The sequence below is a fragment of the Gymnogyps californianus genome, chromosome 2 (assembly GCF_018139145.2).
Source record: "Gymnogyps californianus isolate 813 chromosome 2, ASM1813914v2, whole genome shotgun sequence".
Lineage (NCBI taxonomy): Eukaryota > Metazoa > Chordata > Aves > Accipitriformes > Cathartidae > Gymnogyps > Gymnogyps californianus.
The window spans coordinates 121165772-121191401 of NC_059472.1; the positions used below are offsets into that span (position 1 = coordinate 121165772).

A 25630-nucleotide genomic window follows, 5' to 3' on the forward strand; every position below is an offset into this window, starting at 1 on the left:
AGGTGAAGGGAACTATAAAAGGGAGGAGAGGGCTGAGGAGGAAACTGAAGAAAAGCCAAAGAGGTAGGCTTAGGAAAAAAAGAAGATAAAGTAGTGGATCTAAGATGGGTCCCCAGGGTTAAAGCAGAGGAACCGATGAAGCCAGTTACTGTGCCACAGGCACTGGGCAGGCCTGGAGGGGAATCTTGTTTCTAGTTCATTTGATTCAGGACCTGTGTTCTGGACTTTGAAGCAGCTGGGGGATTTTATAGCCCATATCACTTATGCTGCTATCATGGCTTTAGCATGGCAATAAATGTCACAAAAAAAGCAGCTTGTGCAACAGCCCAGCTCTTGCAAATGGTGCAGAAAAAAAAAGAATCTCTTATGTCTGTTTTTATAGAAGTAGATGATATAGGAGACAGGGTTTGCTTTCTTTGCAAGCATTAAATTTTAGTCACTGGAGGGCATTAGTTTTAGGACTGGTTGAAGTGGGTGTCGATGTTTTATTTTTTATTTCAAAATGTTTATGTTTGATGGTAGGAAAAAGAATATGCTTTTCTGTGGGGTAATCAACCCAGCTAACTTGTCATTTTAAATGGACACCCAAGACAGATTCTGCTGCAGCAGAGCAGACCAATACAGTCAGTTGGACTACATGCATTAAAACAACTACACTTGGATGGGAGAAGAAAAAGATGCCACAGGAATGGAAATGATACAGAAAAAAAGAAAGGAGTTACATGCAACAGACAGGGAATCAGGAGGGATGGGAGGCTTTGTCTTCATGTGCTAGAAATAGCTGAACTGATCCACCAAGATCATCATTAAACCAGCTTTAATAATGTGTTGTCATCAAAAAGAGGAAATTACCTCCTCTCCCAAAATTAGTAGACTATGGAAGGATGCTTATAGATGGCTCACAAGGCTGCAGCTGGTTCCTTGTTCTCCTTTCTTTATTCAAAGGCCAAAGATACTGTAATTCATCAAGATCATTATGAGAAAAGAAATCAAAGAGGTGCATTTAATTTTTTGTATTATGTGAATCTAAATCCTAGAACAATAAGCAAATGGTGGCAAAGTGGTTGAAGTGTCTCACTGTGATTCCAGAGCTCATGCCTCTGGCAAACCCATCCTGCAGGCTGTAGGATGATCCTTGACTGTAGCTGATCACACAGGTCCGACAGCTGATGGGAGCAGGATCTCCGTGACGTTGCTTTTACGTATGTTTCTGGGTATGTGCTAGCTCCACTGAGCCGTCTAGGTTTGGCAAGAACTCCAGCAAAACTACAAAGCAAGTTGTGCCAGTACGCTTGAACTTGAATGGCAAGGTAGCCCTGAGGCTGGAGGGCTACTAATTTCTGAGGGCTGAGAAAAGCCCTCCTGAGAAAGCATTTGTTCCTTTTAGAAGAGGCAGAGATATATCATTCTTTCACCCACAGTGTCATCTCTAGGCAAAACCCTCTTTCTGTCTTTGCTTTGGGAGGGAACTGAGGAATATGATTTAGGGACAGCCAACAACATCCTCCTGTTATCAGCTGCAGGCAAAGCCAAATCTGCGTTTCCGGAAAGAGGAGAGCAGCTGGTGGAGGGTAAAAGAGGGAGACACGGCCGTGTTGCGGGAGTTTTTGCAGGCGGATGGTTTGTCCCAGCGCGACCTGCCCCCCTCCCCAGCCCCCCCCGGAGCCTGTCCAACAGCGGCAGTGCATGAGCCGGGCTGACAGGAAGGGACTGCACCCCGGGGCCCCCCCTTCCCGGGCACTCCTCCCCCGGCGGCGCACAGCACCCCTCGGTAGGCACAGCCTCACCCCGCATCCCCCGGCTCCCCGCCACATCTCTGGGTGCGGTAACGCTTCGGATGCGTCGACTCGCCGCAGATCTCCTTCCTCCACTTGAATCAATTCATCCGGATTTTTTACCTGTAGGTTGCTTTGTTTTGTTTGTTTGGTGGTTTTTTTTGTTTTTTTTTTTTTTTGTAATTCTATTTGGAAATACGGGAGCGGAGGGCGAGCAACCACCGAGTGACCCCCTACAAACCCCCTCCGGGGCGAGAGGCGCTCGCAACCGCCACCTCTCCGCTGCGAGGGTACACCCCCTTCCTCTTCTCCTCAGCCCGGGACGGAGCCGGGCAGCCGCGGCTTACGGAGGTAGGTTGGGATGCGGCGCGGGGCTGCCACGGTGGGGGAGAAAGGCGGCGGAGGGCCGAGGGATCCCCGGGTCAGGGAGAGCCGGGGCAGGAGCCGGGCTGAGGGGCGGTTTCCCGCCCAACGGCCGCCCCGCTGAGGCGAGGGGGTGGGCGCGTGCCGCCGCCGCGGCCGTTGGTGGGGCGGGGGCGTCTCTCTGTCTCTCCGCGCTATTTTGGGGGGGAAAACTTCATGCTTTCTCTCAAATCACAGTCGTTGTGTGAAGCTTTCTCACCCGGGACGACGGTGAGCTTGAGGGAAAGCTCTGAGGTTCAGCCGCTAATTTTGGGTCCATGTGCTTGTTTTTACTTAATTTCTCCTCCGAAGGAAGGCCTGTGAAATCTCCTCACAGGTTTTCATTATGGGTTTTAAAACGCTGTGGATGTTGGGTTTTTGGTGTTTTGGGTTTTTTTTCAGCACTTTAAAAACATTCACCTGCAGACCACTTCTAAAATAAATGCTAATGTGTTTGTATCTCTCCGGTTATAGTGTGAAGAAAGATATTTATGGTGCTTGCCTACCCACCCTATGAACAAACAGGTCAGTACCTAAAATAAGTGGGTTTGATGTTTCAGGTAACTTGGGAAAAGGAATTTCAACATATAATATGCACTGTCATTCATACAGATGTCTATTTAACCTAGTTAAACTCAAAATGTTGGTGGCATGAAGAAGTTTAGTCCATTTTCCTTTGCAGGCAGGAATTCCTTTTGCTTGAAGTAAGTTGTAGAAAGTGATCCTTCCAATATGCTCCTGCGTGGCCCAGTGTACTTAATTGGGTGTTGAAAATATGTATTTATGCTGTTTCTTGCTTCAGGATGATGCTGTTTTAATAATGGAATGCAACTGCTTTTTGATACTTCATTAAAATATTTTGTTTGGCTTTTTGCCAACAAGTGCACAATGTTAGCAAGAGTTACTTGTGTCACAACTCCGTTTAAACTGTGGAGTGAATGAACTCCTCTCTGGTATCTCTGCAGATTTCAGTGAATGGGCAAGTATGACTGTATTGCCTGGTATGTGTGTGAGACTTAGATGAGTGGTAGCCATGAGTAAGTACAGCCCTGTGGTGCTGATCCTGTTATGTGAAATCTTGCAGCGTCTTGCACAATTCAGATAGCGATGTCAACTGGGTGACGACTTCAAGCAGGCATGAAGTGTAAGGTGTCCTTTTGACACAAAGGCTGTTGCTTAAATCAGGATTTACAGATTATTCTCTGATGAAATTGTCCTGATTGGCAATAAGACAAGATTATATGAGGAATGTCTTAAGAGATGCTCCCTTACCTAATATGCTCCCTGTCAAAAAAGATTTTTGAAAAGAGAAATCATCTCTGATGAAGACAAATCCCAGTACCAGGGAGGCACATGAGAAATTCAACAAACGAAGATTTCAATTTCCCTTTACAAACGGATGCAGCAGAAAATATTTCAGCAGACATCATGGGTATTCCTAAGTGTTAATAGTATAATAGCGGTTATTGCTTTGCTCTTTAGTAATGCTTTTGTTTTTCAAAGAGTCATTTGCCCTGAGTGTTTTTTGTCTTTGATAATGACTTATTTTTTCCAGCGCTGAACATCAGTGCTTTGATTCAGAAGGAGTGACTGGTATATATTAGGTTGCAAGCAGATAGTTCTCTTTCAGTCACTTTACAATTATAGATAACTCTGTGTACAGTTGAAAGCTAAAGAAAAAGATTTTTTTCTCCCCTAAAGACAAGTATTTTTATCCAGATGGTTATTCATAAATGTATAGTTAAAATCTGCTGTCTCTTTTAAAAAATGAATTGATCTGTATAAATGCTTCTAATTAGTATGCCCTGACATCATCTGCAGGTTACAGTGAGAATTCATCTTGGGTGTTAACATATTTTCTAATAGTAAAAATAAGATTTCATTCTATCATTTATGTATTGTGTACATGATGTTTGAATGCCTCAGGATAGTAAAGCAATAGACAGAAGTAAATTAATCATCTATGTGGCTGGTAATTTTCTCTTAAAACTGGCTGATGATTAAGATAATAAAGCTAATACCAAGCCAAGAAAAGAAAGTATTGGAAGAGTAGATTGGCAGTAAACAAGGAGCCCATATGGATTTAGAAAGGGGGGTTAATGAGTGTAAAAAATGATGTTCTGGAAGTGAGAGGTGTCAGGCTGAAATGAAGAGTTCCCAAAGCCAATCTGAGTTAGATTTCACAACAGAAATCAGAAGACAAAGAAGGAAAGCAGCAGCAGTGGGCAAAGCTCCAAGTGAAGCTAGTTGCAGAACAAAATATGAGAAAGGCAGGAAAGTTCTCCTTTTTGTGTTCCTCTGAAACTTCTAAGCTTGCCATCTCCGACCAGCCACCTCTTTCTTCCTCAACCCCTGTGGAGCGTAAGAATTTTTGATATGGGGATTGTCAGTACTTGGAGGTACTGAAAGGCCTTTTGGGGTGAAGAGCTGTCTGGCCAGGGACATGCAACAATAAAGGATGAAAAGAAATGACAGGAAATCTAAACCACATTTGAATTCTAGAAAACCTTTCTAGAGGATATGAACATCTAAACAGCCTTATTGTCAGTATGCAAGTTTCATGTCACCTTTGGGTTTGTCTAACATAACTAGATGTTAGATTTACGTAGATTTAGTAACTTTTCATCGCAAGATCTGTGAGTTAAACTGAATATCTTATATTTTATGTGTAGTGCAGAGTGATAATAATAGGCTCCACATTAACATGCACATGCACACAAGCATACTTCATGAACACATCAGCAGTTAGAAGAAAGATGCCTACTTTAATGTTCTTAAAATCTCCTTTGTTTCCTGCTGAAGCAGCCTGTGTCTCTTATAGACACCAACCTTGCATCTCTGGCAGAAACATCCAACTGTACTCAGCAGCCACCAGCATTGTGTCTACATGGCTGTGGTTGTGTCTGCGTTGTAGGCGTACATGGGATGTGCACTAGCCCCAGCCTGCCCATTGCTCTCATTTCCTGAGGCAATGGGAGATGGTGAGCATGCATCTACATGTAGGCGCTGTGGGAAATGAGCAGACTGGCACCTGAGGGTGAAATCTGGCATCATTAGCATGACAATATAGACACACCCGTTCTAGACAATAAAAAGTTAGTGGTAGCAAAACACCAGGTAGTTCTTGAGGAGAACACAGAATTTTCAGGTAGCATAATCTAGTTGCCGAAATGAGATTTTATGAGGAGTCTCAACTGATTCAGGGCTTCAGGCCTTAAGACAGAATCACTGAATCCTTTCACATTCCTTAAGCATTTCCCTTTTTGTTGTTTCAGGATGCTCACCAGAACCCCAAGTGTTGTTGCCCAAGTGTTCCTTCTTCTAAGCATAGTTCTTGTCATTGCTATTGCAGTGATTCAGATAAATCAGCAACAGATCCTCTCCCCAGGGCTTAAGGTAAGTCTTAGAATACCTAAGGAACGAGAACAATGTTTTGAACTGATATTTAATAATGTTCCTTTCGAAACTAATTTTTATGGGGTGATTCAAATAAGCTTACAGCCATAAATTAATGTTTAATCACATCTTCGTCGTGGGAAAACTGAAGCTGAGAGAAAAAGAGAATTGGTCAAGATCACAGAGTCAGTGGCAAAGCAGGAAAAGCACTCCTTCGTTCCCTGGCTGTGATACCCATTGCATAATGTCTTCTCCAAGACTAAAAGGTCAAATGAGGAGAAAATGCCACTGCTTTTTTATTTTTGCCAGAGATTGGTAGTAATTTTAAAATAATTTTGAAGTGGGAAGTACCTGGAGTTTAAATTTTGCCCCCAGGCACAGCTAGGAAGTTTATGCTGAAATCTTTGCAAACTGCTCCTGTGGATCAAAGGCATTGGGGCTGTAAGTGTGCACTTCATGATTTACCACATGTTGGGACTTGCTGGATATTAACAGAAGCAAAGTAGCTTCATGAGGAGGGGCAGAACAAACTGCTTTCAGGCTTTGCCTTGTGCTGCTGGAGTATGTGTGCAGATTCTTCAATGAGAGATGTATACAACTGATGACAAAGCTGTAGAAATTGGCTGCCTAGAGAAGCTGTGCAGTCTGGCATTTTGAGTTCTCTGTTTTTTCCCACGATAGCTACAAGCATATAAACCTTGTCAGATCCTTCTTTGGAGTCCTTTCTACCTTTCACTCTGCATATGTACTTAACTGGATAGTTCACATACTGATAGCGATAGGCTAATGTCTCATTACACTTCATGGGATTATAAACACCTTTGGCTTTGTCTGAATCATTTGGTGGTGTATGAGTCGGACAATGGGATAAAACTGTATTCTGATACCAGTTTTATGTGTTTGTGTGGTGTGGCAGGGTGTGTGTTCTGGGATCTTGCATGGGGACACAGTACCTCAAGTTTACTCCCTGTTGTGCCCCAAATCTCTGCTTGCAGGAGCCTTACATCCTGCCAATTTTCATGCAAGGCAAGACTGGACTGACATGTAGGCTGAAGCCACTATCTAAAAGACAGCCTACACATCACTTGTGTGTGTTTGTCATTAATTCAGTTTCACATTCAGAATGATAAAATTGTCTACCTTACTCTTTGAGCAAACTTCGGACCCACCTTGACCATCTGGAGCTGGTTTAGGTGGGGAGGTCTGCTTCCTGAATCACAACGGCTTCATGGCTGGTTCTGGAGGAAGACTGGCAGTTCGTCTGCTAGGTGCCTTGGCTTTGGATTTCTTTTTGGGCTGTAAACCTGCCAATGCAGAAAATCCCAGTTGATATGGAGGACCCTATGTTTGATTCCTGAGATGCTGAGTAGTCCTCAGTGAATGATTAACACTCACAAGAAGTAATTCTTCAGGAGCAGAGGGAGGACCTTGGTATGCCAGAGTGAAACCCTCCAGTACTTAGTTGATATGATGAAGCCTGGAAATGGCAGTGTCCTGAAGTTAGGGGTTAATTAAAATGAAATATGGCAATAACATGATGAAAACAGACTTACTCTTTGTAAATGGCCGCCGCCTTCTGGCTCTTCATGAAACCAAAACAGCTATTGAAGGATAACTAGAGTTTGTGTTATCTGTGGCATAATAGCTCTTTCCCAGGATGCACGTTGAGAGCATCCACGTTCATTCCTTTGTGGCACAAGAGATATATTATCTGCTATGCCATTGATGTTTTAAAGTGTTGTTGCAGAATTAAATATTTTGGTTCCTTGGTGGTTGGGTTATCTGAAGATTCAGCCAGTGATTTGTGAAGGAAGGACCTGCCCGTGTGCATGAGGCTGAGGCACTGAAAGAACTCGTGACTCATTGGCACACACTGTGAAGTCAGAAGAGTGATGAAGAGAGCACAAACATCCTTAGTGACATAGTTTGTGAAGAAGTCCAGAATTGTAAATGATGCTAGCTCTGAATGTAACGAGCCTTTGTACCAGTCAAAAAAATTTCTGTTTGTCTACTGATGTTTTGTGAGCCCTAAAGAGAAGAAACCCTCCCTTCATTATTGTGTTTCTTCAATTTGCTTCTCCAGGTGCTACAGTTTTCTAGACCTAAATTTTGCATGTCTCTTTTGGCTCTTAGGAAGTGTTTTGCCTTGTTTGTGGATGTTATACTTGATTAAAAGTAGTTCAAACCTATGTAGCTGAACTGAAGTGCGCTTCTAGCGTGGATCCACTTTTGTGGCCTCCATCTTCCCTGTAACTGGTTTAGCCTGTTAGCTTCTCGTGGCAGCTTTCTAAAGTGATTGGAAGGCAGGTGAGCCCTCATAACTGCCTGATTTAAGGGTTTGTGCATCTGTACATCCTCCTGTGGGAATGGTATTCAGGCTGAAAAGGTGATTAATCCTGGGGCTTGTTCTTGCTTTCCTGTTGGGATTACTACTCTTCAGGATGTACTTGCAAAGCCATTCATATGAATATCCCTTATCTGTATGGGCCACAACCAGATTGCTTGAGTGAACAGCATGAAACTGCCTCTGAAACAGTATAGGTAATTGTCACTCACACAGGTAGCTGTGTGAGCAAGGGGTACCCTCTTGCAAGGGAAGGACAAACAGTTGATAGGGGAGGGGGTAGTTGTCTCTTTAGTCAGCCCAGCTGCAGCCAAAAAAAAGATGTATGAGTGCACCTTTAGAGACACAAAGTCTCGTTTATCGTTACCTTGCTTTTTATTTAGCTTCTGGTAAGTGTGTACAGTAGTCATAGTATTCTGCCAGACCCCAGAAGCAAAGTGGTACATTCACTTCATGCTGTAGGCAGCATGGTCACCTCTGTGTTGGAGGTACATTGGGCAACAGTAAACCCAAAAATAAGCACTTTCCTTTAAGTCACTTCTTTTTTTTTTCTTTCCTCCTGTCCTCCCTTCCTCCCGTCCTTCCTGAAACCAGAACTCTGAAGCTTTTCTGGGTTAATGTTGTCTCCCTGTCTTGTCTGACTAATATAGTCCATTGACTAGATGGTGCAGTTCTTGGGTATTAGGGAATCACCAGGCCTTTATCTCTCCTCACTGGTGTTTGAGTAGAGATGATGGAAATCCTCAGTGGGAAAGTTGAAGTAGAGGGGAAAGGAGGGAGAAAAAGTTGTTCTGTTCTTTAACAGCTGCTAGCCCAGGATAAGGGTTTGTCTGTGCTCTCAGTCCCATGCAGTGCATTTCAAAGCAGGAAGACATTGCTTGTCCTTAAAGGGCAGCCAAAGGTGATCTGACTTGCAACTTTGACAGAAATGTAATGGCACCAGAGAATTTTAATTCAACCAGTTTGTCTTAGGCAGCAGGCTGAGACAAGGCATGTAGAATTCCCTCGCCCTTTTAAAACGCTGCACCCTCTGTCATGTCTGTTTTTTTAATTAAAGATTAATCTTAGTCCTAACATCTGGCACACTTCTCACTGATCACCACTTCATGAGGCTGCACGGGCCAGTTCACACAGAGTGAACTCACACAAGTTCTGAGGAGCTTGTGTGTCACAAGCTTGTGTGTCACGGAGTCACCCTAAAATGGGCCCGAGAGTCCTTTTCAAAAACAAGCATCTCTCTTAAAGGAAACAAGAGGCTGTATAGGAAAAATAGGAGGAGGAGGAGGAAGAAAATAAAATTGTCAGTCACACATTGGTTCAGATAAGTGTACCGCTGCTCTTTGGGATGGAAATCTGTTACTTTCAGGAAGGAGGCTGAGAAATGCAGGGGAGCATGGACGCAGGTCAAAAAGCCCTACAGTTGGCTGAGGTAAAAATACTTCCATTATCTTCCAGTTCTATTTGGGCATGATAGTTAGCTCTAAAAGTAGCTAAGTTAAAAGCTTATGGTTGGCACTTTGAGCTGACAGAGACTAGATTTAATTAATAGCCCTTGAGCAGATTGACCGTTACTGTATTATGTGTCTCCAGAGTGCTCATCTCTCTTTCAAGGAGGGCGAATACACTCAAAGTATCTTTGCTAAAGTAGTTACTGGAACAGAACCTGATGGCGTAATGGTTTGATAGTATCTGTGGAGCCTTTCACCTTTTAGTTGATCAGGGTAAATGTCATCTAGATAAATATAAATGAAATTTTCATTATCTAACAGTCCTCTAGGAAACAGACTAGACTGGTATTGCTGGTAGTTGTTTGGGGCACAGGAGTTTGTAGGATTACAGTGGAAGCTGGGAACTAATGAGGTGTGGAAGCTGAATAGTTTACCACCTGAAGCAGTGATCCTTCTTGGTCAGCCTTGAGGCTCCCCAGGGAGACAGCGGGATGAAATTTATCGGCTTGCTGCAGGGGCTCTTACTGCTTTGCAGCCAGATGGAGGCTCTCATTTTTCAGTATTGTCAGGCTCCTGGGCATCTGTCTTTTTTAAAAGAAACAAGGTTGACAGAGAAATGAACCCTACACTGTGTGATTCCTACCAATTAGATGACTTTGGAAGAGGGGGGGCAGCTAAATGTACTTTCAGGGATCATAAAGAGGATAAGCAAAATTGCAGTTTTCTTCCCCTCATGCAGTTTGCCTTCCCAGTTGCTACAGTTTGCTGCTGCCATAAAAGATGGGAAAGGGGGAAAGACTGGTCTGGTGAGCAGTGGAATGGGATGGAGAAACCTGTGCTTTAGTCCCACAGAGAGTCCAAGTGACCTGGGACAAGTCACTTAAATATTTCTCATTTATTTTGTAAATAAACATGGGGTAATATTGATTCTCTTTCCCTCTTTGTTGTCTCACACTCTGGCGCAGCCTGTTTTCGGTGGCAAACTCTTAGGTGGCCTGCCTAAACCACTCAAAGGGAGAGGTTTATGGGGCAATTAGAAAAGAACCAGACTTGTTACATCAATCTCACTGTGGACTATTATGTACTTTACCTCTTTGCTCATAGTTTCATGGATCCCTTGTGCATCCTTGAATCTAAAGCCTGTGCTTAGGTATCAAACCCTTCAGTGTCCAGAGTGTGTAGCTGGGATAATGGGAGATGAACTTGCTGCAAAATCAGGTCATAACACAGTGTTATCTATGTGTCAGTGTGGATTTTGAACCTGATGCTGACAGATGAGCATTCTCCATCCCCACTGAATTAATTATTGAAGATACGTAGTACGTTCTTTGTTTCGCAGCCAGATTCATTCTGTGCTTGGCTGTTAGATTCATGCCTAAGTGCCTAACACTAGAATTAATCTCTCTTGTAAATATACTGTGCATACATTTTCTAAAGTGTTTGATGGTGCCAAGAAGTACAGCTGCATATGGGCCTTTAAACTGTCGCTGTTTGTTTCTTGATCTAATGTATTATTTTTTTTCTCCCCAGTATGGAATAGTCCTTGATGCTGGATCATCTCGGACTACAGTCTACGTCTATGAATGGCCAGCAGAAAAAGAAAATGACACGGGAGTAGTAAGCCAAACCTTCAAGTGCAATGTGAAAGGTGAGCTCAAATGGAAGTTCCTTATTTTTTCTAGCCTCTAAGAAGAGGTTATCTGGAAGCTTATACTGTTTTTTTTCTGCTGTGTTCCCTTTTCAGTGCTGGGGAGCAAGAACTGTTAAGACTACGTCTATATCTGTCAGCATCAGTCCTTCTCCTACTGATACAGCAGGGTGCTCTAATCTGCAACGAGAGAGGAAATTGTAGCTAAACTGGATTTACTCCATTGCAGTGCATGATTGGTGCAGAGAGAATTCGATCTACAGAGAATCAGGCCCTGTAAATGTTTAGTCCTTGTGCACTGAAATAATTTCTTTTAAAAGGAAAGTATAAAATATATTTAAAAATAGCTTGGAAGAAAGAGTCTTTGAGAAGAATGGGGATCTAGCCCTTGTTAGATGTTAGCCATTAATTTTGATGGAGGCAAAAATGGGTGTCAGCTATGCTATAGGAGTTTGACAAATTAGTTTTTATTTTCCAGAAGTCTTAGTGATGTTTAAAAAAAAATTTCTGCTGTTTGAGTCAGGTTTCCTAGAGAAACAAGGCTTATGCAGTTCATCTGGAATTGTTCTGTAATTACTTGGAAAGAGGTAACTGAGGTGAAATTATGAAAGGTATGCAGAAGGTGAACAGGAAGAGCTCCATACTACAGAACTAGGAAGCGTCTAATAAAATTATCAAGTAAAATAGCTAAATTGCAGAACTGTTTCTGACAGGATGTCATAGTTGTATCAAATATGCAGGTCCGGCCTTTGGCTCAGGAAGACCTGTAGTTGCGCACTGCTAGAAGGTGTCCCACGACAAGTACCACTGGCTACCTGCCTTGTCTTTTGTCTGAGGTTTTGCACTGATTCCTCTCAGAGAGAGGATGCGAGACTAGACTGACTTTTGCTCACACTCTGCTGTGGTTAAGTATATGTTCTAACAGCTTGTTGTGGATTCCTTCATAACAGCTTTTGAATCTCTTAGTCAACTTCAGTGACATTTGACTAAGCTTTCAAAGATACCAAAATTCCACACATTTTATGAAGACAGGTGGCCAGGCAGGGGAGAGAAATCCACGTTATTAAACAGTAGCTAGTCCATAAGGGATTTCTGCAGGAAGCCAAACTTTATAAATTCTGCTATTCTGAGTTAAATGAGCTTTAGATTATCCTCTAAGATACTGACTTCAGCAGTACTGCTTTGTTTAGTGTACTGGTTTGGGTTTGCAAGTTAGGTAAGAGGAGAAGGTGGGGCAACTCAGGAAGTCTCAGTGCAGGTTTTGTTGATCTCTGATAACAACTGTGGCGTTCAAAGAGAATTTTTCCCTTTCCTTCTCTCTCAGTCATGATCATGCAAAATCCTGCATCCCTCTTTGTGTCTGGAAATGGATGCTGGAGATGTAGCCATAGAGGTCCATGAGTAACTAGGAGATGAGTAAAAGGCAATGGTTTCTTAACAGCACCAACAGTTCTATCTTCAGTGTTAAATATATGTGTAGACATTCTTAGCAATTTTAGAACAAGAAAAGGAAAGGAAAGCAAGTGTAACGTGCACAGAAGTAATGCACTGTCATGTGCCTGATGGTGTGTCCATACAGACCGCAGGAGTGGCGGCCAGCCTGCCGAGGTGGGGGGTAGACTCTGCTAGCTCATGTCTTGACTCATTGGGAATGTTACCAGTAGGAATTTTGGTGTTAGAAAAATGCACAGAGAAACTGCGTTATTCTTCTCCTTGAAAAATGACAGAGGAGTACTTTGTGTATTTGTTTTAATTGGTTTAGATTTTGTTTTACCTCAGGGGAATACAAAAAATTGCAAAACAGAGGAGACTAAATTGCTGTGAACTGTTCAGGTCCAGAGGGGCCTTAACCATGGTCAACCAAAGTACTCCTCATCCTCCAGTGTACAAAATCACCAGGGTTCACTGCTCCAGTCTTGGGTGACTCTGCACTGGAGGAGACAGTGGTCCCATGGGAGAGGTCCCCAACTAAGCTGTGGGGGGCAGTGGTGAACACATCTATCGGTGTTTCTTTAGTGACCCTCTAACCATAGCCTTAAGCACTTAAATTGGGGGATGGTTCTGGGCATACTGAGAGGCAGACTTTCACATACCTACTGAACTTGAAAGTCAAATGATCAACTACTCTGTAAGTTCCGTGGTGGTTTTATGATTTCATTTCTGCCTTTACTAGGTACCTCTGCCCCTGTGTGTAGGAGCCAGCTCCAAATCAAACCCCTTTCTATATAGTGCAGTTAATCTCTCCTGGTCAGGCTCTAAGCATTGGCAAATTAGGCAATTGTCCAGAACAAAATGGTCACTGCCTTGTGACCTGCTCTGTCTGAACACTGGGAGATGGAGGTTGCTGCCACCAAGGGAGTGTGAGGCAACAGCAGCTGCTGAGGATGTAAAGCAGCAGTTGCTGCTGTTTTCCTCTGGTAACAGCTTTCCTTCCAGCTTCAGGCCTGCCTGTGCTAGACTTAAGACTTTTAGAAAGTCTTACTCCAAACCAGGGCTGTGATGATGATGATGACATGGTAATATTTATGTTTAAGTTCATACTGTGGAAAAGGTAGTGGTGGAGTGTGGAGTCTGTAAAATCTTACATATTTTTTTCTTCTGTTTTTATCAATGCAATGTGGCTGAACATAAATGGTTTCTCATTTTAACTCTGTAAGAGCCACCTTCTGCTTAGCTTGGGATCAGGTTGTGAGAGATGGCTGTTACAGGAGAACTAGATGGAGTTCTGGCAGAGTCGTTCTCTGTGGGGTAATGGCTTCATGGGAATGCCTGGATTTCTCCCTGTGAAACTTCCTCAGCTAGGGAATTTTAGGAAGGAATGTTTTTATTCACACCCAAGTTGAGCCTGAACAAGTTGAGGTCCTGCTGGTCCTTCGAGCGTTGAGCAATAGAGGAAAGACTTTGATGCTAATTGTTCAAATAGTTATGCCTTATGCAGCATGGTGTAACTCTCATTCCTGTTATTTGAAGGCTTTGGAAATTTGGAAAGCTGTGAAATACTTAGTCGTTCATGCACCAGCCTAGACTTGGACCTCTATGACTTCAAGAGACATTTGTGTGCATCCTGAAATTTCACCAGCAGTTCCTTGCAGAAGTTTCTTTATTTTATTTTCAGCTGAGAGCAGTGAGCTGTAGAGGTGCCATGGTGTCCACGACAGTTGTGGCAAACCAGATTAGGAAATTTTTGTCTTAGGTTGTGGAAGGAGGGATTTTCTATACTTTAGCAGATCAGAGAAATTTTACATCTGTTAGACATGCTACTTTCTACAGCATCTGCCATGAGTAAACCTATTTTCCTCAGGAATATAGCACTGCTGTCATTGTGTTGTGATGTGGTTATACTGTATATCTTACTCTAGGTATGGTGCTATAGGTGTGTATGTATACACACAAATACAGGCGAGCAGTTTGCAGTCTCTGTCTCACACAGCTGAGACAGTCACTACATTGTTTATTCCTTAAGCACTCGTAGTTTTCAACCATCCTATCCTTGTTTGCAATTACAGGAGGGAAGAGGGAAATCTCTTTCTTTTAACACCTGTTTGCTAATTGGGCTAATTTGTAGTTGGCAAAGCAGAATGAAATCAATTTACTTGTTCTGTTTTAGGCCCTGGTATATCCAGCTATGAGAGTAACCCTGGAGCTCTTGCCAAACCCTTTGATGACTGTCTGAATAAAGTCAAGGGGAGAATACCAGTTCATCTGCATAAAAATACTTCTGTTTATCTGGGGGCTACAGCTGGCATGAGACTACTGAGGTATGGCAGAAACTTGAACTCCTCTGTATGCGTACTAGCATAGCAGTCTGTGAAAACAGAATGTTAAAAATGTACTGGATGCATTTTTATCCATTGGAAATTGGCCATCTCAAAAGGAAATGGAGCCCAGCCAATTTAGTTTAATTAACTTTTTTGATAGGGAAAGCGGGGCTGTATAAAAATCCTCTGTTACTCCATATTGAAAAGAAATGCTTGCTTTATTCTGGAGAAGGCAAATGTTTAATTTTCTCTTCCATATCTGTCTTAAAATTCAGTGTTATGTAAACAGATAATGTTTGTGTGTATCTGTGGGCAGCAAAGGCAGATTAAAGCTAGACACTGCAGAGTTTTCTGAGTGTGACTGTGGTCTAATGTGGCTTTTGGGGTCTGTCTGTGGCTTTAGCCCTGACACAAACTGGCTTTTTATGTTTGTTCTGTGGCTAAGCAGAGTGGGAAGAAAGGCTCCAGGACTGTTTCAACCAGCAGCTCTCATATAAGCACTCAGTTCACTAAAAAGAAAAGTATGTATAAGAAACAAAACATCCATGAACTTGTATGATAAAGAGTGAAGTTTGTACATAGTGGGGGAGTTGCTTGCTGAAACGATGCTGGATACTTGGCTGTTCCCTATCATAAGCTTCCCCTTTAGGGAAACAATGTCTATTTTTTATTAGGTGATTGTAGGATTTTTCTTGAATTGCTAGTCAGTGAACAATAAACATGAAATTGCCTTTCTAGATGCTCAGTGTCTCATGTTTTGTGAATTGCTTAGGTTGCAAAATGAAACGGCAGCCAATGAAGTCCTTGCAAGCATTCAAAACTACTTCAGAGCACAACCTTTTGAATTTAGGGGTGCACAAATCATAACTGGGCCAGAGGAAGGGGTGTATGGATGGATAACAGCCAACTATTTAATGGGCAATTTCTTAGAGGTGTGTGGAAAAAACTGCATGCTTTTCTTGTCACTGTTTCTCTCTTATAAATGAGAAGTTTGAGAGGACATGCCTGTTAAAACATCAGAGCTATAACTTCCATTTTGCACTGAAATATAGAACAGGGTTTTTTTGTGGCAGTAATAGAACAAAGCAAACATAAATCAAAGAATATGATGTTACAGGAATGTGATATGGCAAAGGTAAAATTGTTGGCCCACAAAACAGGGGTCTTCCCTAAATGACATCGGATGCCTTATCTAGAAACAGAAGTTGCGTTGCTTTTAAATGCATTGGTATGTTAAGTGTAACAGGTGTTGACTGTCTTGACAGTGGTGCCAACTAAAGATGTTTTCTTCTGCTTTTCTGTGACTTCCTCAGGTGGTCGCTGTCCCTGCAGCTCTACTGGTGAAGGATCTGCACAGCTTAGGGGTCTCCAAATTGTTTGGCAGTGTTGGCTCACTTGTCTTAAGCAGACAAGACTGTTTGAAGCAGTGAAGGTGGTTAAGTTGATGTGGCCAAATATGCCTCAGCTGAGCCAGAAATCACTCATATACAGTTAATCCCAAGACTGCTGAAAAGCTGCAGGCTATGAGCAGTGGGCTGTGATACCAACTGTCTTATGCAGACAAAGTGATACCAATATAAAGATACTTATGCTGGCCTTGAACTCGGAATAGGGTCAGGCAGGAGCCTCATAGCAGAGAGGGAGTCAAATGTGTTGGAAGATCCCTTTTTATATATAGATATTCAGTATAATTCCATTCCCAGTAAAAGCTGTACCAAGATGATCAGCAACTGCTCATCTGCATTCACGGCAGCAGTGTGCTGCCCTTAGCATTAACTGCACTTCTTCCAGATAGTCTCACTAGGTTGAAAGAAATTTCAACCAAACCCCTGAGTATTGTTAGCTGTCCTGGTTGAATGGTTCCTGTTAGATCATGGCAATTAATAAGCAGGAATTAGTTGTTGGTGATCTGAGTGATAGCTCATGGTCAATGTGTTGTTGACTCTTGCAAAGTTAAGAAAAATGCTATTGGAATCACACATTCTGGAAGAGTTTTTCTCATTGTGTGTGTTTCACGCAACAAAAATGACATGATGAACTTCAGGGTGGTGTCAGTCTTCTACCACATGAATTTTAATAATCCACGTATCAAATTCCGTATGGCAGATTCATAAGGACTACTGAAGGGACTGCAAGACACTGTGAAGCCAGTTTAGTATAGAGAGTTGTGTGAAGACCTACGTGTGGAATATCACTAGTAGGAGCGAGAAATTTTCACCATTCTTGTGACAATGGGCTAAGAGTCAAATTCTGCTAGGGGCTGTTAATGGGAATCCTTCACTGTAGAATTTTATTGTGAGTATATTTGATAGCCCATAAAGTTTCTTCTCCCTTCTTGTGTATACATTCATATCATCATGCTCAGTAAATAGTACTACAGTAAATATTGAGATAGATAATAATACAAAATCTATATTCTGCACTGTGACGGTGTAGATCAAATACAGAATTTGCGGGATGTTTTGGGTAACAGGGAAAAATGCCAGCTGAATGGATCAGATTTATTGCCACTGCAGTTTCAGTGAAGGAAATGTGCAGATTACGGGTCCTTGTTCTTTTGAGTTTGATGGAGCTTTCATTTGACTTTTCTGTGTTTTTCACTCTATTTTCACTCTCTTTTTCTGTGTGATCTCTTAATAGTCTATTCCTTTAATAATTCTTCTTGCCTTGAAACAAGCAAATCTTCATACTACTTCCATCCAGATTTGTTCAAGATCTCATGGGTATCTGGACTTCAATTCCCTGCATTCTAATACAGATATTGATCTGACTAGTCCTGTGCTTTGATCATTGTGCTGTCCTCTGAGTTGAAAGATATGCTGCATTCCTTTTGCCATCTTTCAAGATCATTTCACTCTGTGAAAATACATCCTTCTTACATAAAAAACATCTGCATGTTTTCCTCAGAGCTAAGATTTTTTTTGGAAAGGGTGCAGGACAAAGAGGGGGGGAAATCTCAAGAAGTTAAGAGCAGAAAAGCTTGAAGGGAGGACAAGCAGATGATATTTCTAATTAGCCTTCTTTTTATTTTTACACATAGAGAAACCTTTGGAGGGCATGGGTCCATCCTTACAGAAAAGAGACTATGGGTGCACTGGATCTTGGAGGAGCTTCCACACAAATTTCATTTATTCCAGAGGACTCTCAGGAGAACTTCAATAGCACCTTGCAAGTGAAGTTGTATGGTTACAACTACAATGTCTACACTCACAGCTTCCAGTGCTACGGGAGAGACGAAGCTGAGAAAAGGCTTTTAGCGTTGCTGCTCCAGGTCTGTTTAAGACCCTTTGCTATGTTGCTCTTGCAGGTGTTCAGTAATTGTCTAAGCAGGTTCTTAGGCTTGTGTTTGCTTCCCTTTGGTGGAGTTTGGAGACCCCAGTAAGAGCTCTGTTGTGCTTAGTTGTGGACAAATGCACTTAGGTTTCATACAAAGATCTTTGTATTTGTTAAAAATTGGTGAGAGTTTTGCACCATTTGATGAAAAGGCCCAACTAGTCCTGTAAGTGTTTTGCTGATCTTGCCAACGATCTTTTGAGAAAGGAGTTTCTACGAATTACAATGACCAGCAATGTTGTACTGATCAGCCATGACAGAGAAGAGAACAAAAATACATGCATATGTGGTTTAAAAAGTTTCCTGTAGTTAAAGTTAAATTAGGTCTTTCTTGCTTTTGCGTAGCCTTTATTGTTTGGGGTTTTGTGTTTTTGTTTTTTTTTTTTTCCCCAGAAATCAAACACCAGTTCCAACGTGGATAATCCATGTTACCCTCAGAATTATAATACTGCATTAACGATGAAGTACTTCTCTGGCAGCCTTTGTACACAGTCTTTGAGACCAGCAAATTACTACCCAAACCAGCTTGTGAACTTCCATGGAACAGGAGACCCAGGTCTGTGCCAGGAGACGGTTTCTTTATTGTTTAACTTCACTGCTTGCAGAGACAGAGAAGACTGTCCGTTTAATGGAATACATCAGCCAAAAGTTAAAGGGAATTTTGTGGTAGGTTTGCAAACACAGCATTTCTTTATGACCTTGCTTGCTTTTGATTTCTGTAGTTCTGAAAGTAACAGGCTTGTCATCTACTCCTTTTCTATAGGCTTTCTCAGGATTCTACTATACAATTAATGCTTTGAATTTATCTGGGCACTTTTCCCTAGCTGACTTCAATTCAAGTATGTGGTTTTTCTGTTCACAGAGCTGGGCACAGGTAAGTGGGTTGTTTGGTTTTTTGTTTGTTTGTTTGTTTTTTTTCTTTTGTATCTGTAAAAGGGAGCTATAAAAAGAATATGGACTGGACAAGTATTCAGAACTTTTCAGAAGGTCTGTATCAACCTCAACATTTGTTTTCCCACTGTGCTTCAAACCATGTAGTATTTCTAGTGTGCTTAAAACTTGGACTAGGTTTTGAAATTTCATTTCAGAGTTTTAACCGTGCTGTAAAGATGACATGGAAAATTTAGGAACCATAACATCCTCAATCTCTTATGTGCAGTTTTATGTTTATTTTCATTTTTTACCACTTAAGCTATATCAGTGTCAGGGTCTTTCTTTTTCTAAATCTCCGTATCTAGTTGTCCACAACTTTACTTGGTGTTTCTGAAAAATGCTAATAAGTTCTAATTAGAAACCAAAGTATTCTCTAGTTAAAAAACCAAAAGCATTTGTTTTTCATAATTTACATGTTTCTAAAAAACCTTTTGCTTTCAGCTTCAGTTTATGCTGCCTAAATTTGAAGAAATATATGCCAGATCCTACTGTTTTTCAGCCAATTTCATTTATTACTTGCTTGTACATGGTTACAACTTTGATGCAGAAACTTGGCCACAGATACATTTTCAAAAGGAGGTGAGTAATAATCATTTCCTCTTACTGTTGTTTTAATCCAAAGAAGTTTAGAAGGAGTCAGAAGATGCAGCAGCTTACGAAAATATAACAGTTGTAAACAGCCTTTGTACATAATTGTCAAATGTTTGACATAAGACAAAGCCACTTTTCAAGCCTCAGTAGCAATTTCAGCCTGGTTCCAGGGGTTGCAGCATTACTTGGAGATGCTGCCTAGATTCTTTTAAAGAGCTTTAAGAAAGGATCAAATAATTGTGTGTTAAACCTTGCCCCAGTTTGTTGAAGTAGTGGCTTGCTCTAGGCAGTGATCTGCCTGAAGCACCTCGCCAGTCAAGGTCAGTTTGAGCTAACCCTGCTGAGCTGGACAGGAGAACTCCTGCTTTTCTGTCTGCTGGCAGAGCCTTGGGGGAACCGGCAGAGCTGGTTTGTAGTCAGTGAGTGGTGATGAAGCAACTAGGGCAGTTTTCATCCTCAGCTGGCACATCCATCTGTGCCGTATCTGGTTCTCTGGAATAAGAATGTGTATCGATGGGGTATTGGCTTTCAGTTGGCAGAGAGAGAAGGCTTACAATGTTTGTGTAATAGCTGCATTTCTCTCTTCCCTGGCCTTGATTTTTCTCCTAAAAAACAGAGTACTTGGAACGAACTTGTATATATCCATTCTAAAGCTACTGCTAAGAAATCTTTGCTTCCAAATCAGAAGGCATGGCCACTATCTAAGCTTGGCTGTTACATCAAGAAGTGTGGTCCCCACAGTGCTCTGTGACTCCATCCTTTCCTCTCTGCTACTGTACAGAGCCTTATTTTAAATCCTTGGCCCAGACTGTCTCTTAATCTCCATACAGTTTGGAAATGCTTCAGCACTTGCATGCAAAACCAATGAAAGAATAGGTTGTAGATCTTCATGGAGTATTCTTAAATGCAGGGTATGCTGGCAAACTGTGAATGAGAAATCAGAAGCAATGTTTTCTGAACAGTCATATCTATTACTGATGCACCAAGGAATCAAGCAGGATTTTCTTGCCTTATTTTGTCCTCTGGTGGACAACCATTAGCAGCTCTGGAAGAGTGTCCAGAGTTTAGCCCTTCTACCAGGAAATTGGCATAGAGCTTACTATGGGATCTTAATGTGGACCTGGTGGGTGGTGGATTTGCCTCAGTATTTAAATATATCTTGTATTGTCCCCAGCAGATAGGAGCAGCCAAACACAGCAACATTTTTCTGTATTTAACCAAGACTATAAAAATACTGAGCAAAATAAAACCCCAAAATGCTTATTTGAAATTAACACCTTTGTTACCTAGATTTTGCACTAGGGTAATCATAAAACTCCAAAAGGAAAAACTACATTCTCTTAATTAGATCTAGCCCTACTAAAATAATAAGATCTAATGTTAACTGATCAGCTAAGCTACCCCAGAGATAACAGCACAGTTCCTCCAAGAGTGGAGGGTAGGTTTTTTTGCCTATGCTAGGAGTATATTTCCTTTTAATTAGTGAACAAACAAGCAACAAAAAGAACCTTAACCCAATGCTAAGATCTGGGCGAGATCTAGAGCTAGATGATTTGCAAAAGTTCTAAACCTCATACTGAGAGTTTTTCCCCTCTCTCCGCAATGAAAAACCACTTTGATCCATCTTACCTCTTTGCTCACCTGTCATATTCCAGTTCCTGTTGCTGTAGCTTTCTTTTTATCAGTTAAACAAAAGGTATTAGGATATACACAACTACAAAAAGGACCAAATAATATAGGCCCTTATGGTCTCCTACAACCAGTAGCTGACTACTTAAAACTGTTCATTAAAGACATTAAATCCCTAGACTTCCTCATGATGCTTTTTATACAAGAATAACCAAAGAGGTGTGGTTTCCCAAATTTAAGCAAACTACTTACGGGCAGCCATTCAGGCAAACTCATCTCTGTAGTTGCAGAGTGGGATGACGTGTAATAAAGATGGAAAGCCAAATGAGTTTGGGAGAGCTGGTTGGTTGTAGAAGAATGCAACTTCAGCTTTGTCTGTAGTATACCCTAGAACTACCTGGAGTGATTTGAAGGTGGTGCAGGCCCTTTGAAAAAGAAAGCAACCTATGCTAGAGTGTAAACCAAATATGTATCTTGTAGCTGGCCCTCTAGGCTAGCCCTTGTTTAATGAGTTACACCGATTTCTCTTGAAATGTTCCCTGCCCCCTTATTTTTTCACTCTGTTTAACAATAGATTTTTTTTTTTTTTAAAGTTGTGGTTTGATTTGTAGGAGGCAGTGATGTGTACTTACATGTTTTATCAAATAGGCAAACCATTATTGGAGCCTGGGCATGTGGGAGGAGGACAAGGGACACTCTGTCTTCACCCTTTGATCCTGTGCTTATCAAGTGGCAGGATGATGATTTAATGAAAAAGACAGTGGAAATTTGATGAACTCTGCTCAAATTAGAAGTGGGGAAAGACAGCAAAGCAGGAGGACCATGGAGCAAATACAAACGTACCCCCTTTGCTTTTGTTTCACCTGTTCCTATGTAATTTTCCACTTATGTTTATTTTTTAAATGGAAGAGCCTAGTGCTGGTTCATTTGCAGGCACAAAACCAACCATGGAACAAAAGATGATAAATAGAGTTCCTGCTTTGGGGACTTTACCCTGGCCTCCTCTTTGTCCATGTTGGTGGGAGTCTTTGTGGGGTTTTTTGTTTGCTTGAACTAAATAGCATCCTAGGATTTGGCTAAGATGAGGGGCTAATTCTAGGAATTAGCACAGTAGTGCTGATTTTTTTTTTTTTTAAAGTGTGTTTCTTGCACAGAAAATCTCCTAACTGGCTGTCTGCATATATACCACACATCCTTGTACCCATCCATCCAATACCTGTGTCTCACTTCTTTAGCCCAGTGACCAATTTTATTAGCATCCTCTGGAACTACAAAAAAAGGGTAATTTAAAATGGTTCTGTATCTTCTTTGTGTACTCCACCAAAGTTTTCTCCTTGATAACTTAAAGGGCAGTTGCCAGCATCAGCAGTTGAGCTTTTGGAACTTCTTTTCTCTGACTGAAAAGTCCATGGGAATATAGGACTCTTCTGTCTTTATTTCAGGTTCGTAACAGCAGTATAGCATGGTCACTCGGTTACATGTTAAGCCTCACGAACATGATTCCAGCAGAAGGCAAGCTGATCCAATTACCTCTGAAACCTTCCTTGTTTGCTGGGCTCCTCGTCTTCCTCACAGCTATGGCACTGTTGTGTCTTCTCTTCCTTGTTTACTTGTGTATTGTATCACGTAATCGGAAGAACACCAGTCCTGTTGAACATGTATTTATTCCAGAATGAATGAATACTGAAGACAAAACAAAAATTTTATAGTGCTATTAAGTTAAGTAGGACTTTAGTTTTTAAAAATGGAGGGCGAAATAAAGACAGGCAAAAAGCCTTCATGACCACAAGCATAAACAGAGAAGAGAAGAGACACAAAGGAATCTGTGATACGGTGAATTGGAGTGCTTTTGAAATATTTTGGCAATTGTTTCTGTAAAACCAGTTTGTCCAGTGTGCAGCAGAGAAAATGTGGGCAGATATGTCACTTTGCTTGATAAGGGATTAATAGCTTTTTCCTGCCAGGTATGTGTTATTTTTTTGTTCATTAACTCTGTGCTAACTGGTAAACTCAAGTGGTGATGGATTTGGTCACGGCAGCGGTTGTGTACGATAAAATTAAACAAGAAGTCAGTAGGAACTGTGGGAGGTGGGAACATGGTAGCTGTTCTTGTGTGCAGTGCTGACACTGAAAGCCCCCAAATCTAATTTCTGAAACTGGAACAAGCACTGGGTAATGACAGGAGCTGAAAGGAACAGCTGGGATAGAATTGTTTTTATTGCTGTTCCAAACTGATTGATCCCCACCACATAAAGGTGTAATAAACTGCCAAGACCTCTCAGGACTTTCAAGCCTGTATCTTTCAGTACCATCAGAATGCCTCTGCTATGGTACATAAGATTTGCTTTGAAGGTGGAACAAAATGCTTTCATGCTTTAGTAACTGTACTTAAATTTAAACGTCTCATAGTTACCTCCAGAAGCCGCTAGAGTTTTCAGTGTCCTTTTCTCTAACTTTCACAGAAATACTTTTGGTAGGTTCTCATACTGAAACACTGACCTGTATTCCCCACATATTGTTGATCTCAGACAGTCGCAGTCAGTACTGACTTGTCGTGTACATATTATTTCAGCTGTCTGGATAGAGTCTCAGACCTGGGACCTTCTGAAGCATTAATATGTTAAGCCTTTCATTCAAGGCCAAGAGGAATAGAGAGCCAGTCTGCAGGCCAGCAGAACGCTCTTTCTGTAGTGGGTTCAGGAACACGTTGCTGGAGCTGTAATCATGGCTGTAGTGCCTTGATCAGCCTTTCCACTGTCCTGGCCTCAGTGTTCCTTCAGCAGCACTGGGATCTACCTAGCAGATGCTTCTGTCAAACGCATTAACTCCAGAGCTTTCCTGGAAGTGCCACTGCCTTCATGCTCCAAAGAGCTGACTTCCTTGAAAGCCCAGGCATTCTTCACCACACCTCTCATTCCCTTAAATCATAAGACTACAATTTTTACCCACTGCTCGAGGAGTTCTTCGTGGTCAGTGCCCCTTTTACCTGCCTGTCTTTTGTATAGCTTTGGTCTTCTTCAGCTGGCTTCTGAAATAACCCTTGAAAAAGCCTCCTGCCACATCATCTGCCATCTCTTCCCTTTGTACGCTTCTTTCTGTTAATTCCTCCTAATATTGCTGTAACACAATCTGTGAAGCTGCAAGGGGAATACATCTGAAGGGCCTTAAAGTTAGCAGAAAGAAGGGATTGTTGTACTCTTCAGGACCTGCAAGAGGAGAAAAGAGCATCTCTGCTTCACTTCCCTCCTCCCCTTCTACCATCTCCTTTCGCCCAGATTCAGTACCTACATGGAGCTCCGTATTTCCCCAAACGTCCTACAAATAGCTGCTGCCAATCACTTTAATGCATTCCTCCCTCTCCATCTTCTCAGGATTGCTTCCCTCTGTTTGTAGTTTCCCTTGCTTGCATCTTTCCTCTCTGAAGGGATGGTTACTCATTTCATGCACGGAGCTTTTCAGCGTGAGAAAGTAAAAACTAAAAGGGAAATTACCGTATTCAGCATCTATTGCTAACAAGCTAAAGCCTGTGAGCTGCCCAAAGTAGTGGTTTCCACATGGGTGTGTTGCATGTGAGAGATCTACTTGTTGATGCATACACTCAAGTTAACATTGGATCATGAATTCCAATGGCACATAATGTGTTTTCTATCCCAACTTCATCTATTCTCCGTATTGATTAGGTTGTGACATAGGAGAACAGTGGCCAGTGTTTTTACCCATGAATAATATTTTCAGTTTCTGTCTTTTGTTTCTGTATCACCTTCTTACTTTCAGGTTTGGTTGTGGGGTTCGGGTTTTGTTTTCTTTTGTTTTTCACAGGCTGATAGATGATCTGAAAGGAACTAAATATCTTTTTAAATGGAAAAAAAGAAAAAAAGAAAAAAATCTAGTGATTTTTTTTTTTTTCAGGAGAATCAGCAGTGAGGGCTTTGTCCCTTCTCTGTTGGTATACTACTATGTCCTGTCAGTCTTACTGGAGTAGCACTACTTAAAATAAGGCAGAAGGTATTACAAGATGATGAAGTGCTCTGTGGCATCCAAGTTACATCTGATAAAATTTACTTCAGAATGCATGGACATTACAGAGGATGGCATGAGATAAAAGCCTTATCTTATTTTGTCTGATTGATCTGGAACTGCAGTTAAGTGTAAAAAAAAAAAAAAAAAAAAAAAAAAGAAGACAGTTGGATGACACCATTAAAATGTTTTTTTTTTCAGCTGCTAAATTTCTGCTGAAAAGTATATTCTAGGATATTTACTTGCCCTACAAAACCTTTGCTTTGCTTTGCTTGTGAATGGCAGGGCCATTCAGATGTGTTTTTGCACAAATGGAACATGCTTGGAAGTTAGTCTCCTTAGAGTTGGCAGCTAAA

General features: G+C 41.6%; 1 protein-coding gene across 1 annotated transcript; it reads left to right on the top strand.

Moving 5' to 3' along the window:
- The first annotated feature begins 2675 nt into the window (after nt 1–2675).
- ENTPD3 (ectonucleoside triphosphate diphosphohydrolase 3) lies at nt 2676–25152 on the top strand. The gene is given in 13 exon segments (XM_050892596.1): nt 2676–2702; nt 4980–4996; nt 4998–5026; nt 5029–5104; nt 5453–5573; nt 10896–11013; nt 14621–14771; nt 15544–15703; nt 17812–18042; nt 18498–18770; nt 18868–18978; nt 19479–19616; nt 22700–25152. Coding segments are annotated over 13 exon segments (1671 nt in total). The 5' UTR covers nt 2676–2690; the 3' UTR covers nt 22934–25152.
- Nucleotides 25153–25630: the final 478 nt, after the last annotated feature.